We start from the raw sequence: 18,764 nt of genomic DNA, 5'->3' as shown, positions 1-18,764 counted from the left end.
ATTCCTTATCTATGGTAACCCTTAGGAACACTTAGGTGTATATAAAGAGATTGTATGGGCGGTCACTTTATGTTTCACTTAAGTGTGACTTTGGGTAACTTGAGATAGAGGTCATGAAATGATGAAAAGGCTTACTTGTCAATTATATTCATGTATTGTACATTGGTACTAGTTGAGTATGTCTATTATGTGGGTATTGTCTTATATGTGGATGATGACTTGAAATATGTCTCTTATAATTGTGATATGAAGGTTTTATAAAAAATGGCATGAAAGCACATATTTCAAATAAATGTCCTTTTTAGCATGTTTTTGCATGGTCATCATACTTAGTACTTAATTGTGCTAATTCCATATTTCTCTATTTTCTACAAGTGTAGGTTCCGGCAAGTGTGCGGGTTTTGTAGTAAACTTGGGATTTGAAGTTCTTCCTAGATTTTGTAGTATGTCCTCATATGTCGAGGGCAAGACTTTTCTATTCTAGTTTTATGATAAGGTTCTTGTAATAGACTTAATAGACTTCTTTTGATTGTAAAGGGCCGTGTCCCTAGTATGTTTTCACGTTTATGTCTAAGATGGCTAAGAGACTTAGTATTCCGCTTGTGTACTTTTGAATGATGTTTTTAAAAGTGACCTTTGAGTCTTATGGGATTTTATTTAAAGAGTTTTTAGTTCCGCACTATTTTTCATATCTAATGTGATGAATGCTAAGGGCTTGTATGAGACCTCCGAGAGGTTGAATACGCATGTTACGACTTGGGGATACTCCCGGGTCGTGACAGGACCGTAGGTCCAGTCACACCCCGTAGGTAGTAGGTGTAGATGGATAGGCATGGCTTAAAGGAAAATCAGGGAATTCTTGACCAAGCATGGAACCACGGTTACAAATGACGGACCGTAAGTCGACCTACGGGCCGTCTTGCAGTTCCATCAAATAATTCAGAGAGGGCGTTCCTGATTTCAAAAAGTCTAGGTATAGAGCTACGGAGGAGGATCCACGGACCGTGGATCGAACCACGGTCCATCCTGCTGATCCGTCGATTGTGACTGAGTGTTGGAGATTTTGATAATTGGAAATTTGACTAAGTCCTAAACCACGGAAGGGACCTACGTAGGTCAGTGTCGTAGATCAAAACCGCGTCCAGAAACTTTATTTCCTTATTTCATTTTCTTTTTAGTTGGGACTTGTTTTCCTAGATATAGGGCTTGTAAACCTCATTTTTGGGGGTTAGACACTATTACTTTAGTTCTATTTTTTGGCTTTGGAGATTAACTTGCAATTCTAGAAATTCTTGATTTCCTAAGTTCGTTTTGAAGATTTTAACTTTGAATTTCAATTGAAGATTTCGAGTTTCTTCTACTCATTACGTAAGTTCATGATTTCTTCATCTAAAAATATGAATTGTGTTTTTGCTATTATGGGTAACTAAATCCACAATTAGGGTTGTGAGTTGTGGGAGCCATGAGCGATTAACAAAGTATGAATAGTAACTAAGTAATTCTTGAATAGTGTTATTGCATGCATTGATAATTCTTTCGTTTAGAAGTCTTTTTAACGGTTGCAAACGTTAGAACTCGCCTTGTTGCTACTTGTCGGACCAAGGAGGTAGTTAATAAGAAAAGACTTATCAACATAGATTTAGTGTGATACTATCTAATAGTCTAATGTCAATTGGTGAGAGGGTGAAAACTAAGTCATACATTGATGTGATGTCTAATATGAGGTAAAGGTAAGGGTTAGTAAATTATACACACGTAGCCGGACCAAAGTGCGGGATGAAATTCTCTAGTTGCCGGACCAAGGAATTAGAGATACATAACTTATCACTTTGCATGTAATACAGTAGGAAAGGATTACTATTACTAGGATTACCGTGTTATAAGCTTATAGGGAACACGTGCACCCTAGTTATTTTCTCTCATTGATAACAACAAAGTTTGAATCCTGCTCACTTGTTACTTAACTACAATCAAGCATTTGTTTCACAAACTCCCCCCCCCCCCTTTTAGTACTTGTCTCGAAAATACGTTGACTAAACAAATATAATCGTAAGTTAAGTTTAAGTCTAAACCATATTCCTCGTGGGATCGACCCCAACCTACTAGTTGAGTACTTTATTTGACAACGATCGCTTATATTTCTTTAGGGAGGTGTAATTTGAGCGTATCAATCCCTACCCCGCCATTCGCATTCGAGGAGTTGACATTCCCCTTAATGTTTCCTCCATTAATAATGTACTCGACGTGCCCGAGGTCCCAAACACGGAGTACAAGGACAAATTGTGGGAGATGTACTTGGGCTGGTTAAGGGATACGATAGTGGAGCCTCCGTGCCGGGACAGGGTTTACTAGCCTACCACCGAGGGCATCACCAGCATAGTCTAGTCAATGGATTCTAAGAGGTGGTAGCAATTGGTCACAAGAGGATCCGCCCATCGGGCAACCGCACCGACGTGACCTTTCCACGGGCACTAGTGGTGGCATGTGTTATACAGGGGATCGTGTTGAACGTGGGTGCGCAGATCATCTCTGAGTGGAAGGTGTTCTAGGGGGAAACAAGAAGGCGTTCTTCCTGCTAGGGCTGGTGATTGCACTGTGCAAGAGGACGAGGGTGCCACTCTTGGACACGGACAAGGTACTTCTAATGGATCCCCCATTCACCCTCTTTTAGTTAGGCAGGGTTCTACTTCCAGGAACAAGAGGAGGAAGATAGATAGGGCCAGCAGCAGTCAGGTGGCTGCAGAGGCGGACGATGAGGGAGGGGACGACGGTGCAAACGATGACACTCATCCCACCCGATCTCAGCCCCCACTTTCAAGTGCACAAGTAGAGGAGGTTTGGACACTTCTTTGCTAACACCACCTAGTTCCACCCATCACTGCTCTTGAGGTCGAGATGCTCTACCGTGAGCTGCTTTAGGAGAAGAGGAAGGGTATGGAGAGAGATCGATGGATGGTCAGGATATGAAAGGGTGTGTGGATCATCTTCACTTGCGTTGCCCTCGGACAGAAGGTTCCCTGAGTCGAGAGAAGAGATTTCTAGCATTTTACTTTCATGGATGAGGCCGTGAAAGACATGGTACCCCTGGAGGATCTACACTCTGATGATGACACCTCCTAGTCCCAGGGGTCCTGATTTAGTTTTCACCCTTGCTGGCATGTAATGAAAAACACTTTATTTTATCTTTTCGCCTTTCCTTATACTTTTTGTACGCACATGGATGCTAGTTTTTGCTGTCTATTACAACCAATATTTAAATGCTAAGTTTATAACCTATAGTCGATTGATGAGCACTAACTTAGGTTGTGGGGATTAACTCATACACGATTCGGGTCTATTTGGGTGACTTGAGAAAAACATAGGAGACAAGGCTGAGATTCTGTCTCCCCCTATCCCGCTCTGGTAGGAAAATTTCTGCCCTGGCGGGCTTGCTCTGGTGGAAATAGTTTCGCCCAGCGGTACAAATGGAAACAATAACTAGGCTAAAATTTTCTGAGGTTTTTTCTCGTTTCTAAAGTTCTCCCTTGATTCCCAGGTTATGACCAGGCTTTTTAGGATAATTCCCTTAGCTATGATGGTTATTATCTACTCCGGGTCAACCCAAGGTACATATTCCAGAATCTATCCTTATTTATTCAATTCCACCAACACGCACATCCCTCGAATATGCCTATACACTTAGAGTTATAGTTAATCGCAAGACACGTCCAAATTTCATTCTACTAACCACATCATATATTAGCTAATCTTTGCACCGAGCTTAGTCATGAATTTTATTTCCAACAACAAGTTCACGAAACTAAAGCAATAACAACTCACACAATTTTGAATATTTAGTCTAGCATGCTACATATACCAAAGTTCAAACAAACACTTATTGAGAACGTAACCATATCATAGCATTCAAGAAAACACATTTGTCACACCAACAGTTAATTCCGACAATAAGAAAAGAACACATTTATTGTCACGACCCGAGAGTACCCCCTAGTCGTAACATGGCGTATTCGACCCCGAAGGGGTCTTATACGAGCCACATAGTCATTCATTGCATTCAATAATGAAAATAGTGCGGATTAAAAAAAAACTTATTTACATCCACACATTTAAACTTCATTAAAACAACTTTAAAAACACACAGCGAAAGTCTAAGTCTCACATGGCCATCTTAGACACAGTCACAAAACATAAGTAGGGACACGGCCCTTTACAATCAAAAGAAGTCTATTAAGTCTATTACATGAACAAAAGAACTTAAAAGTCTTATCCTCGAATCCATGAGGACATACCAAGTCTTGGAGGAAAGCAATCTAACACTTCAAACTAGCTAGGAGGGATCACTTGCCGGAACCTACACATATAGTAAAAATATGAAGAATATGGGTTAGTACACAAAATGTACTAAGTATGATGACCATGCAAAACATGCTTTAAAAGGGACATTTTGGTTAGAAACCATGCATTATGCCACTTTTTGAAGTACCATGAATAGTTGCATAAAAGACATACAATACAAGCATAAACATCAAGTAAGTCATAATATTACCTTTAAACAATTTCAACATGAAAACCTTTACCTTGGACATTCACCTCAAGAAACCCTTATGCTATACCTCGTGCAATGTATGGATGGCTTCCCATACCACCATCCATACTAAGGCACCACATTAAGGTCACTTAAGGTAACTTATCATTCCTTTCTTTCACCTTTGCACCATATTCATACATAAGAGGTATATCATTAATTAAGACATGACAAGGGAAAATAACTCGTAATATAACCCAAGTATAGCATGCATCTCATATTAAGCATTTGAGAGCCAACATTCTTTAATAACCTCATTTAGGCCACAATTGTATCACATACATTAGGATTTAGAGAAACTCACTATGACCCTCTCCAAGCCTACTCGTGCAATGTATAGGTAGCATCCCATACTACTACCTACACTTTGTAGAACCTATCAAGAAACCATAATGAAATCTCGCATGATGGGAAGTAAGCGTTTAACCGACATAGACCATGAGAGCTTGTCATGGAATCCGGTGTCATAAGTCCCCACACCGTAAAGAGGTGGTCTACTTGCCTAAGGAAGACCGGTATATAGCTTAATGGATCCACTAGCTACCTATGCGGGCACATAGTTTATGGGATAAGGTAGACGATCATTGAAACTCATGCCTAACTATTGGGGGAGTTTCCATCTAACCAAATCCACTCGGTGCTTAGCCAACATTCCCATAGAATAGTTCGTTACATTGACATTATCACATATGAGAGGTGCCATTGGCCTACCAACTCCAAATTACATTTATTAACACGTGAAAGGGTGCTTTAAGCCTACCGTTTCAAGGTTCATTTAGGAAAGCTCATTAACTCCTCTTGAAAGGGTGCCATGGGCCTACCGGTTCAAGTCTCATCATTAACCTTCATGGAAAGGTGCCATAGGCCTACCGATTCCAAGGTTCATTATAAGCTCGTGTGGAAGGGTGCCACTAGCCTACCGATCCGAGGATTCAACAATCAACAATATAATCATTTATACAAGAAAATGATGCATAAGCCCTACCAATTCAAGGTATACTTTATATTGAAGAATCCTTCATATTCTATCATCAACATTCATGAGTGTCAAATTGAGAAATAATCTTTCAATAGCAACACCTTTACGTTCATAACATGATCACATTATCTTCATTGAATTCTCATTCATATAATGTCATGATAACACTCCAATTTCTCATACTATGCCTTTAAGGCCATGGTCACAATACATTTCATAATTAAACACCTCCACCATAAGTGGATCAAACCAAGCAAGAACAATTTTTATCCATAATATGAGATTAAGCCAACTTACCATCCTCCAAAGCCATAATAACCATTACTCAATTCCCAACAATTCTATCACCACAAGGTGATTCACCCATAATTTGCCCATAAGGCCACAATCCTCAATTCATCCATATACCAACAATTCATCATAAATAGATATACAAAACCATATAAATCAACAATACAATCCGATCTAAACACAATTTCATCAACATTAAATCATAGGCATTAAACCCACTTCATAAGGGCATAAACTAGGAATAAAGAGAAATCATGGGTTCATGGAGTATTTTCATCTTAAATCGTCAATACAACAACAATATAACCATAAAGTGCCATTAGAAACCTTTTAAAACCATTTGGTGGAAGAACCCATGAGATTGAGTGAAAACCTAGATTTTTCATACTTGAAATAACTTTGGATTTGGCTCCTTGAATGGAAATTTAGACAAGGATCAAGACCACCATACCTTTGCTATGATCTCCCACGAAATTTGATGAAGAAAGCCTTGAATCCAAAGCCCTAGCTCCCACTTCTTCTTCTTCTTAATGGAGGATTGTAGAGAGGGAAATGTTTTAGGGATGGGAATTGAACTAATGGTATCTAGGAAATAATATAAGTCCTTTGGAAGAATGGTCCAACACTTAGAAAAAAATGAGGCGGGTGAACAGTAACCATGCCTACTGGAAATTGCCCTTTCCTGCCGAACAGATTTTACAAAAATGGGCATAACTTCTTCGTCCGAACTCCGAATGAGATGAAACGAAGTGCGTTAGGTAGCTAACTCAAAGGGCTTTCCATGGATATATTATTGGCCACCCAAATAATTTGTGTGCTAGGAGATATGATCCTCCAAAGTAGACCCTCGAAAAAGGCTTCACTTGGAAATTTCGGATTTTGATACGATTGCTCTAAAATTTGGGTTAGACCCATTTCCCACTCAATTTGACCCCCTAAACAAGAATATGAAGTCGGATTTTCGAAAAACGAAATAGATCTTTTTATATACAGCTAAACAAGTTTCCGGTAACTTCCGAAGCACATTTTTAAGAACTTTTTGGGTCAAATTCAAATATAATCATTTCATTAAGTTCTCGACTCCAAACTCACATGTGAGGCTCTAGTTTCACTCTATCATTTTCCGGGTCGTTACATTTATAGTTTCAAGTTACAACTCACAAACAAGTCCCAATTATTAGTTAGTTCGTCCCATAGATGACCAATGTTGATCATCCATGTATTTATTCAGCCTCTAAGGCCAGAAACCAATTGAAAGCTTCTCAGTTCCAATTACCTTCCTTGGGTCCCCGTCAACCGGGACTACGACGTTCGATTTCCTTTTTTGAGATACAAATTGAAATCGGGAGATATCAATTGGACTTAACTTATACCATAAGAGACAAATCGCACGAAAGGAGAGAAGAAATTAAATGACTCCCTAGAATTCTTTATAGCTTCCTGAAAATTAGATGTGGATGTCCACACACCAATCCGCAGGAGTTTACTCCACATTTGCTCTTGTACTGGGAGACTGGTAACTTGGGCTCTGATACAAAGTTGTCACGTCCCAACCCACCGAGTTGTCACACCCCGAGCCTACACCCTGGATGAGGCCGGCACTCGAGAACCATTGATGGCCCCAAGCGAACCCTTGGCCTGACTTTCTTACTCAGCGGAAGACTTTACTCAAGAAAAATACCTTTAAAACAAGTAAACTGAACTGCTCAAACTGTAACTTAGAATGTATTATAATAACATTCACTGCCAAAGTGGTAACTCAAGTCTCAACTTAACTGAAAAGTAAAAGTAAAGCCTCATGAACTAACATCACTAACTCTGTCTATGAAGCCTCTAAACTCTGGGGGATGTCGAGACAAGACCCATGATCATCCTAACAACTGAAATAAGCAACAATAAAACAAAGCATAACCCAAAGGGATCCTCCGAAAAGCAATGAGGCTCACCAACTGACTCTGAGTGCTCAACTGGATCAACCCATATCGGTGCTCAATACTACTCCCAAAAATATAATATTAGCTCTTATGTTTAAGAACATACTTCTTCTGTGATTTGAGATTAGTGCTCAAAAACTTAGCTCAAAGGCTATCTTAGAAATCAAAGTTTCCCCTTTTGCTTCATTTAGAAAGCGATTACTCTTTTCTGAAAACTTACCCAAATGTTCTTTGAAAATCGATGTTTCCTTTCTTGTTTAAATGTGAAAACATTTTAAACCCTTTGGGAATGCATAGTCCCCATATACTTTTGAAGAAATGAACTTCAAGCTTTACTCTTTACTCTTTAATCAACTTGAAGTTTAGGTCTTTAAACAAAGTTACAAGCATCTGCAAAAGACTTCTTGAAAAGACTCTAAGAACTTCCTAGACTTGGCTCTTAACTTTCCTTAAATTTGAATTTCTGGATTCAAGGTTATAATTCATGTTTCTGGATGATTTCTAGATGTTTAGAAGTCATTTAGAGTAGTTAGAATCAATAGGAAGTGTTAGTACACTTTAGAAGGACTTAAATAGGCTAAACGATAGAAAACTGGTGAAAAACAACGATTTGGGAGCATCCCGGGCGCGCTGCGCTAGCCCTAACTTATTGGGGCCCAAATCTTGTGCACTACTGGCACACCACCTTATCCTCCTAGTTATATGGGGGCGCGACGCACTTGGCCCTCCCCAGGTTTGTCTGACAAGTTTTTCGACTCATTTTTTGATCCTAAATCATTTTAAATTGATTCCTTTTCTCAATACTTTCTTAGATTCAAATACCCAACACATGTACCCTAGAATCTAACTCAATAAAACTCTTAACATCGCTAAAACGTCTCAAGAAAACCCATCAATCACATGTAAGTTCAAGAATAAAAATAATTCAAGAACACAACTCAAGAACATCAAATTCTAACTCATTTAGGACGAAAATCGCTGAATTAAACATGACTGGCGCATGGGTGAATGGACCCAATGCTATGTGATCTCACATACCTTGTAGGGATCACCCCCGACGAAATCCACAAGCTAATCTCGATGAATCTTGATGAATCTTGAATGTTCTACTATTTTCTCCTTTCTCCTATCCCTAGCGTGAAATTCACTTTTCTAAAACTGACTAAAATCAGACTTTATCCCAATTAAACTCCTAAAAATGAATTAATTAAGTTGGGTAAGGAAAAGACCAAACTACCCTTCCAAAATCCGGATTGGACTTTCCTTATTCGAACATCCCAACTTCCGAAGGTCATAACTTACTCATATGAACTCTGAATCGTGCAAACCCTATGGCGTTGGAAAGATCATTCCAAGAACTTTCCAACCATATCTGGAAGTACACCTAAATCATCCTGAGCTAGGAGTTATGGCCATTTGAAGTTGACCAAAACTCAACTTTTCTTAACTTAAACAAATTTCCAGATTTCCATTCTTTCCAAAAATGACTATTTCCAATTATTAGCTTCTTCCTAGTTACTTCAAATTGCGAGATGTTACTCGAGTCATGCGGGCACCTACTCTAACACCTAAGTAGGAGAATCCTCAATTTTCAACCATTTTTAAGACATGTGGAAGACAAGAAAAAGGAAGAACGATTAACATTCCTAAGATTTTTATAAAATAAGAGTTTAAAACAACTTAAGGTAAGACTTGTAAAGTAATTAACACCCTCAATGATCTAGTCTAAATAGGTACAAGAGATACTAAGAGTACAAAGTAAACATAATAACGAAAAGACACAGCTCCCACCATGCGGAAGGAAAAATAGAAGTTGCTGGAGATTGACCTCGCCTTCACCTATGAAACACCACTGATCCTGAAACCAGATTATGCCAAAATGCATAGCAAGAGTGGTATCAGTACAACCACACGTACTGGTAGGCTTCATCGGTCAACCCGAATACCTACCGCATAATATGAGAAATCAACTGGCAAAACTGCAATAAGAGTGTTCATTCCTCCACTTTTATAGCTCTCTATATTTACCATGTCCAGATACTTAAATCCCACAAGTACAATGGACTCTGACCCCTCACTCGATTCGTTCATAATCATACCTAATCATTCTATCCCTTAAGGAAAATCTGAATATACTACTACCAACCCGGTCAATACTCACAACACGCCCTTACTTCATTCCCATCTCCACTTCATTATTACCTCATACTACACCTATTGAGGCCTACTATCCATTTATATTACTACCCCTTCACGGGGAAAGACCCAACTATAAAACACTATCACTAAACACTACCCCAAACCTCAACAATAATACCCATGACCACATTCTAATTAACAAGGATAGCACCAGAACCCTTAGTTCCCCCCTTACCATTCCACAACCCGATTTGGGACTCTACCATTCATAATTCATTACCCCAACAGATATCTCCAATTAACTTACAACATTGCAACCAACACATATGCATATACATAATGTGCAACCCATTATCATGTCAAGATTCAATGTACAATTCCACATTCTCAATAATACACATAGATGGCAAGTCAATGGCTACCTAATTGAACCCATACCCAAACTGTTAGTGTATCGGTACATGGTATCCGATCTAATTTAGTGTGCCTGATGTGACACCCGATCACATGAATGCACCGAAACATGGCACCCGATCTACGTTAGTGTGCCGGAACGTAGCACCTGATCCAATGCAAGTTAATGTGTCGGTACGTGACACCCGATCCAATGCATCACAACACTAGTACAATCACATTCATGACGTACAATACTCACATCATATAGTCAAGTACTCAAGTTCCTATCATGCATTATTCATAATCAATTCATTAGGTTCGTTACAACTGTTACACTTTGCTTATACGCATGCATATCATACAGTCACCAGTCAACATACATCACACCAAATAAGAAATCACAACCATCACCAACCATAGTTCATGAGATAGGGATTTCTCCTACGGTGTACGTCTGATATAATACTTAGGAATATACGCATAATCTATTTTTTATTTTATTGGTGCACGAAAGCCTACGCATGAATTCTACCGTCAAGTTCCAACATACTACGCAGTGATTAACAAATTTATAACTACTCGATTAATAAACATAGCCTATCTGGGCGCCAAGAAGCTGCACGAAATTATAGCTCCAATTTTTGTTTCCGGATGAAAAGACGGTGAATTTGGCCAAGAATCTGCAAGTCTCTTTACGCTAAAAATATTTTCTCTTTCTTTCCCAAGCCTAGAGCAACCTTTGGAGGGTTTCTGGGATGATTCCCGCATCTTTTAGGTGTTTTGGGAAAAAAGAGAAAATCAGACTTTGCGTTATATACATTCTGTCTCGCCTATTCCGCTCTTGCGGCTACTTATCTCGCTAGAGCGCTGCCGCCCTAGCAGCATCTGGCCCGCTCTGTCGGGACAGTGTCCCCAGCATTTCCTGACATGTTTCGCTTGCTTATTAATGACGGTTCGGGTTGTTACAAAAAGGGTCACAAATTCAACCCAAATTTGATCCACCCTACAAGCCTAAGTTTTAATAAATTGGACATACACTATATTACAAAAGGGAAATTTAAAAAACATCAAATATTAGAAACATAATCAGGCTATTTAGATATAGTGTGCTTAATTATGATTCATAGTGTTATAAGGAGGAGAAAAGCGAGCGATATTTGAAAGTAAAAGGAGAGAGATACAATTGATTTATTTATATATGTGCGAAGAAGAGGAAAAAAAGTTGAAGGCAAAGTCAATGTCAAAGAAGAAGAATTTGATATTGTCTTTAAGTATCTCTAGAAGTTCTTTAAGATATCCATATTAATTATCAGTTTGAAATGATTTTATGTTTTAGGCCATTAACTTGTCATTTCGATTAATAATTTTTAAATTTTCTTAATGGTTTAACTGATAACCCAATAAAAATATTATGTGTCTTCTCTTTTCTAGTACTTATGATATACTTCATTCTTTTGGTTCTCTAATATTGGTAAGCTTCTTCCTTTAGTATGTAAACAAGTATGTTGAAGCATTACTAGATAATCTGTCAAAGTTTCAAATTAGGCAAGATGATGTTTCTTTGTATTTTTAGTCTGGAAATACTATGAATAGGTGCAGAGTATTGAACTCTTTTAGAAAAACACTTATCAAGTTTTCCCATGAAGGATCTAGGGTGTGTTCGGTATATAGGAAAATTCATTTTTCATGAAAAAAAGTTTTTCAAAAAAAATAAGTAGATTTATTGCATATTTTTGTATTCGATATGTAAGCTAGAAATATTAGTTATTTGAAAAGCATTTATATATGATCAAGACAAATACTCACTATGGGAGGTGGGTGTGGGCAGAGAAGGGTGTGGCCATGTGGGGTAGTGGGAATAGGGTTACTACAGATTGAGGTGTTAGATGGTGAATTTGACATAATCATATATAGAATGTTCTTTATAAAATTTATTTCTCTACTTCTATTTGGGATAATTATTTTTTCTATTCTTATGAAACTTGTATTCCTAAAAAGAAAATATTTTTAAAAAAAATTGACTAATCTAACATGCGAAAAATGAAAAGTATATCTTGAAATATCTGCATTAAGACTTGTCAAATTTAATTTAGAGAAACAACAAAGAAAAAGAAAGTTAAAACAATACAAGATCATCAGATCATGCGATTATAAAAAGCAAAAGTACATGAAATGATTAATAAGCAAAAGTAAACTAGCCAAATTCAACAAGATTATGAGCATCTCTTATGTCCCTCCTTGCGTTTTAACTAAGTTTGAATTATTCTTTCAAGATTACATTCCTCTTCTTTTCTGGTATTGACGCATCAATCTTCTTAAAATTTCGAATCTGACTCTGTTTAGGAGAAAATAAACTTTCTACATACGGTACAATCCAATTGATGTAGTAAAACAATGAATCAATCTCAGGAACTTCAATTATTTTGCTTCTCTCTCCATTTGTATTGTAGACCTCGAAATCACCTTTATATCTTAGAAAAATTATGTATTCATTAATTTTCATTAATTTCACGCGCCTCAAGCAACGTCCATAATACATCGATGGAATCGTCAAGATCTTACTCCATGTGGTGCTCATTGATCCATCTTTTTTCATATGCCAAACTTCAAAATCACGACTTGCTAAATTGTGCATTCTAGTCAAACAAAGATTTTCTTCTAAAACATGCAAAATTGGATTTTGGAACCGTAGAATCCGATCTGGAAATAATACTTCTTCAAATTGTTCCTTCTCCAAGCAAAAACTTAATATAGTAGATTCATTCATACTTTTAGATAAATCTGCCATCACTATCATATAAACGATACCATCTATGCTAACAATATCTCCTTCACAGAAAAAGTTATACGGAGGAAACTTGCCAATCAATTTCCACGAGTTATCTCTCGTCGAAAAGAGATCGATCTCAAAATGACCATTTGAGTTATCTTTTTTCCCCACTCTAACTATTTTATATTCATCAATAGATGAAACATAGCCCAAACCATAAATAGCAGGAAACCGCTTTCTCTCTGACTTTTTCATTTTAGAGATTGAGCTTGGAATTCTTCTTAATTCCCTGATGGCCGGGTTCCACAAAATGATCAAATCATAAGGGAAAACCATAAGAATTATACCATTATTAGAAGAACTAACAAAATTTACGCTACTCAAATGATTGATCCCTGGAATCAAAGACTCAATAAGAGAGGCAGCAGAATCATGTTGAAGTGGAGTGTCTACAGAGTAGAAATAGTCGTCCTTGTTCTCCCATTCACCACCAATCAAGAAGAATTTATGACGATTCACATCTTTTTTAGACATATCGTAGTGATGCTTGATAAATTGGGGATCTTCAATTAAAGAGCACCATGATTTGCAAACGCATTTGAATCGTAAAAGCGATTTGACATTAAGTTTTAGAAGAATGTTATAGGTGATATCATTAGGCATTTTGAAGATCTTTTGATTAAGCAACTGGTTTATTGTGGTTAGTGTTGTGAGTTTGTGTTTTTTCTTATTCCATAAGGAGTATTTAAGCTCATTTTCGTCAACTAACTTTCTTCATCACAAGGACAATATTGTAATTTCATGATCATCAAGAAATTAATGCATATTATATCACGTGTTTCTGGTAGCAAGTAGAAACTTGTTTTGCATAGATTTTTGTTCTGTCAGTTTTGCCAGCTAGAAAACCACCGCTTTTGAGATTAACAGAAATTGATTTTCAGAAACTAAAAAAATATAATTTTACTAAAAATACGTTTGAAAAAAATTACACTTAGAAATACTTTTTAAGAAATTGTTAGAAACACTAAATCACTCAAAAGTCTATTTTAAATTAAATGATCAAACAACAAATCCATTCTCCCAACTAACTTTTCTAAAAGAGTATTTTCTTAAATTTTAAATAATTCAAAATAAACTGATATAAGAAAGTTGGTCAAACAATTTATAAAAGTGACCTTTTCTTTGAGGTATAAATATCTTCTTTGTTTTATAGCTGATCTTGTGGTATAAATATCAATTCCAACTTTCATTTTTTTGTTTTTACATTAAGGGTAATTAATGAGTTTGACTTTTAATTTAGTTGTATTACACTGATTACTACTCAACAATAATTGTCCACTATACGATTTTGGGATGTTTAACAATATTTGTCCACTTTACAAATTAATGAACTAATTTACACTTAGTTCTTAATTTACCCTTATCATTTATTATAGTATTTATCTATTATATTTTTCAGACATTGTATTTATTATATATAAAGGGTGATTCGTAAGATTACCTTTCTATTTATAGTTTCTTAAGAAGTATGCAAAGTCAATTGTGGACAAGTATTGTTGGACAAATAGAGTATATGAAACACAAAAATAGGCATTAAGTTCTACATTACTCCAATTAGAATTATTTAATCGGACACTTCATAAGTATGTAAACTAAATCAAATGATACTCCCTTCATTTCAAAATAATTGAATTATTGAGTCATTTTTCATAATTCAAATTAACTTAATTGTTCAATCTTCAAGACTACTATTAGAATATTCTTTCCATGTTTACCCTTCATTTGGATTTTCTATGTGATGAGTTCAAGAAACTTTAATGGCTTTGAAATATTTTCTATGTGATGAGTTCAACACATTTTTGAATTATTTAGTATTGAAATTAGTTATTACTCCCTCCATTTCAAATTAATTGAATTGTTGAGGTGTTTCACATCCTTTAAAAAAAGAAGATTAAGACATAAATTTGGCATAACCTTCCATTTTTACCCTAATTGGTTATTGTAAAATTTATGATTAAAATAACAAAACATTAATTAATAACTAATTTCAATACTAACTAACGAAGGATAAAATTGGAAGAACATTTTAAAAGTAGTCTTGAAAATTGAACAATTAAGTTAATTTGAAAAATGAAAAATGTCTCAACAATTCAATTAATTTGAAATGGAGGGAGTATGATTAATGTTTAGTTATTCTAAAGATTAATTTGACAATAATTAATAAGGGTAAAAATAGAAAGTAATGTCTAATTTATGTCCTAATCTTCTTTTCTTAAAGAGTGTGAAACACCCCCAACAATTCAATTATTTTGAAATGTAGGAGTATTATTCTTCCTATTTTACCCTTGAGAGTTATTAGCCTTGAAAGTATATATGAATTTGATCAATATAGGATAGCTAAGCAATTTATTCATGTTCATCGGTCAAATTGATTAATCAAGATAAATTAATTCATGTTCATTTATTGAAAATTTGACTTCAAGAAGACACTAAATAATAGTACAATGCTAAACTTACCTAATTTCTTACGGGACATGAAACCTAAAATTGTGACAACTAAATAGAAACGGAAGGAGCACTATGAGCTTACATTTTAAGTTAATAAATTCACCCCCAAACTTGTCTCGGAAAGTGAGTTACATACTTAAACTAATATAGTGACCTTTACACACATCTGCTACTAAATAGTGAATTTTTTTTTACCTTTAAGACGTGTAGCACCACTCTCTGTAACAACCTATTCCCATCGTTATAGAAAAGTCAATGGGGAAAGAATTGGGGCCAGAAAACTTTTGAGTAGTAACTTTGGATTTCCAAATCTAGTCCAGATTTGGATGAAATCAAAGTCAGTAAAGTCTAGGAAAATCTGGTAACAACTCGGTGATTTAATTATGATTTTGATTACATGAATAGATAGCTAAGGAGTTAAGAAACCCATACAACTTTACGGAATTGAATTTGGGTGAGTAGATTTCCCAAAAATGATCTTAGCGTGAACAAGTTGTTTTTGAATGTCAAGGGTTGAAGGTGTGTAGTGAAATGGGGGCTTGGAATTCAAATTCCAGCATTCTGTCTCCGTGCATGCCGTCGTAGTGGGATGGAGGCCGTTGTAGCGGGATGGGTCCCGCCGTAGCAGGACAGACACGACTTAAGTCGGAAATAAAGCCCCAAAAATGTTTTGTTCTGCACTTTTCGGCCTTGAGAGCTAAGGAATAACCCCAGGGTTTTTTTGACAATTTTCCACCATTATTGAGGCTGAAGGTAAGGTTTTCACTCCCCAAATCCATTTTTTGATCCGTAGAATATAAATTCGTAGGTAATTATTATGGGGGAGGGGTTTTGATCTGAAACTAATGGTGGAAAAGACCCTAAATTGGATATTAGGATATTGGGTTGGTCTAGGGTTATTGGGTTTGTTATAATCGGGATAATTAGACCTATGATTGTTGATCCTTGCGTTAATTGTATATTTTTAGACCACGAACAAGTGGGAAGAATCCGAAAAGGGAAGATTCAAGTACCTCAGGGAATTCAAGCTTGGATTTGAGGTAGGTGATGGTTGTAATTTCATAATTGTGTGATATATGTTTTTTTTTTTTGCTTCATTATAATACGTGTATGTATGTGAATGTTGCACTATTGATCACACTACTTGTGGATGAGGATAGATGAATGATGAATGTCATGAATCATGACTTGATTGTATGATTTTGAGAATATACTTGTGATTGTGATTGTGATTGTGGCTTGTTGAATGGATCAAGTGTTGCGTTCTGACACACTAATTTGGATCGGTTGCCACGTTTCGACGTAAAAATTAGATCGATTTCCAAGTTCTGGCATAAACATGGGATCGGTTGCCACGTTCCGGCATAAATATTGGATCAGGTACCACATTCTGGTATGCTAACAGTTTAGGTGTGGGTTCCATGAGAGGACCATTGAGTTGACATAATTGAATATCTTGATAAATGTGAAATTATTCGTTGTTCGTAAATGATATCGCTATTGTGTATATTCGGTGTATGCATGTTATTATATTGTTGTAATGACTTATGTATGTTGACCTTAATGGGATAGCCGCGTGATCCAACCAGTGCACTGTGGTTGTGTACTAATACTGTTGTTGCTCATTCTTTGTTGAGTACAGGATATCTTCAAGTGCTATTGATAGACCTCAGCTAGGTGACTCTTGAGCGTGACCGGATTCAAGGGTGAGCCAGTTCTTTCAGGCTGCCATGGATCTTTCTTGCTTAAGTCCACTCTTTTTGGACTCCGACTTTTATTTAAGGTGTTGTTTAATTTCGGGGTTGTACCCCTCGTTCTTAGACTTGTCGTTAGTAGAGTTTTGGTACAATGACTTTGAGGTTCTAGGGATTGTTCTTCCGCATTAGTTTCGTTAGTTATTTGTTAAAACCTTGGAGTTTATGGGGATTCCTTTTTTTATAGTCATTTAAACCTACTTCCGTATCTTTAAATGCCTTAGATTTCATAAAATTTATTTGTTTGGGTTATAGTAATGGTTCTCCCACCGAAGGGTTTGTGTGGGTGCCAACCACAACGGTCTGGGTCGTGACAAAATTGGTATCAGAGCCCTAGGTTCGTTGATCTCATTGTACCAATACGAGTCTAGTAGAGTCTTACGGAGCGGTACGATGACGTCCGTACTTTTATTCGAGAGGCTATAGGACTTTAGGAAACACTCACTTCTTTCTACTCCTTCGTGGTATGACTTGAATCCAATTGGTATCTGGGTGATACAAATTGGTATCTTTCCTCTTTCATTATATGGTCCGAACTAGGGCAACAAAAGTGGTAACACCATCACTAGCAAGAGAGGATGTGTATAGACTATCGACAATTGAATAGGGTGTCACGACCCGGGATCACCCCCTAGTCGTAACCGGCGTACTCGACCTCGAAGAGGTCTAATACAAGTCTCTTAGCATTCATTCATCGCATAGACACTAAAACCATAAGGAATTAAAAACTTAATCAACATATGTCCATATACAACTCATGCTTAACTTTAAAAGAACACATGTCATTTCATTACCATAGGACATCTACCTAATATAATCTTAAGACACACTTGAGTAAGACAAGAAGTGACCGTCCATACAACCTCTTCAAGCACACTTAAGTGTTCCTCAAGATTACCTTAGATAAGGACATTTCCTTTACAACATAACATCAATAGACCAACATTCTTTAAGAAACCATTTTGGAGACATTCAAGCACATAAGGGGACTTTCACATAATAGTCGTTAGACTTAAGGAACTCACTTTAGTATCTTCAAAGCCTACTCGTGCCATGTGTAGAGAGCATCCCATACTACTACCTACACGTTGTAGAACCTATCCAATAACCGACATAGACCATGCGAGCTAGACATGGAATCCGGTGTCATAAAACCCTACACCGTGGAAAGTGTTCTACTTGCCAAGGGTAGAACTAGAACACATCCCATGTAGGCACATGGTTTAGGGGATATCCAAAGATGTTCATTGTACTCTTGCCTCATACTCGGGAGAGCTACCATCTTAACCATATCCACTCGGTGCTTAGCCGTAGTTCCCATGGAGTAATTTCATTCACATGTATGTGCTAGAGAGGGCACCATCATTAGGTCTACCGACCCATAGCACATCTACCAAGAAGGGCACCA

General features: G+C 36.8%; 1 protein-coding gene across 1 annotated transcript; it reads right to left on the bottom strand.

Annotated features, from left to right (window-relative positions):
• Positions 1 to 12,584: 12,584 nt before the first annotated feature.
• On the bottom strand, positions 12,585 to 13,757 carry LOC125877554 (F-box/kelch-repeat protein At3g23880-like). The gene has a single exon (XM_049558815.1). The coding sequence runs from the start codon at positions 13,755 to 13,757 to the stop codon at positions 12,585 to 12,587; it is 1,173 nt and encodes a 390-aa protein (XP_049414772.1).
• Positions 13,758 to 18,764: the final 5,007 nt, after the last annotated feature.

Source organism: Solanum stenotomum, chromosome 9 (assembly GCF_019186545.1).
Source record: "Solanum stenotomum isolate F172 chromosome 9, ASM1918654v1, whole genome shotgun sequence".
NCBI classification, from domain to species: domain Eukaryota; kingdom Viridiplantae; phylum Streptophyta; class Magnoliopsida; order Solanales; family Solanaceae; genus Solanum; species Solanum stenotomum.
This window is presented reverse-complemented; position numbering and strand designations above follow the sequence as displayed.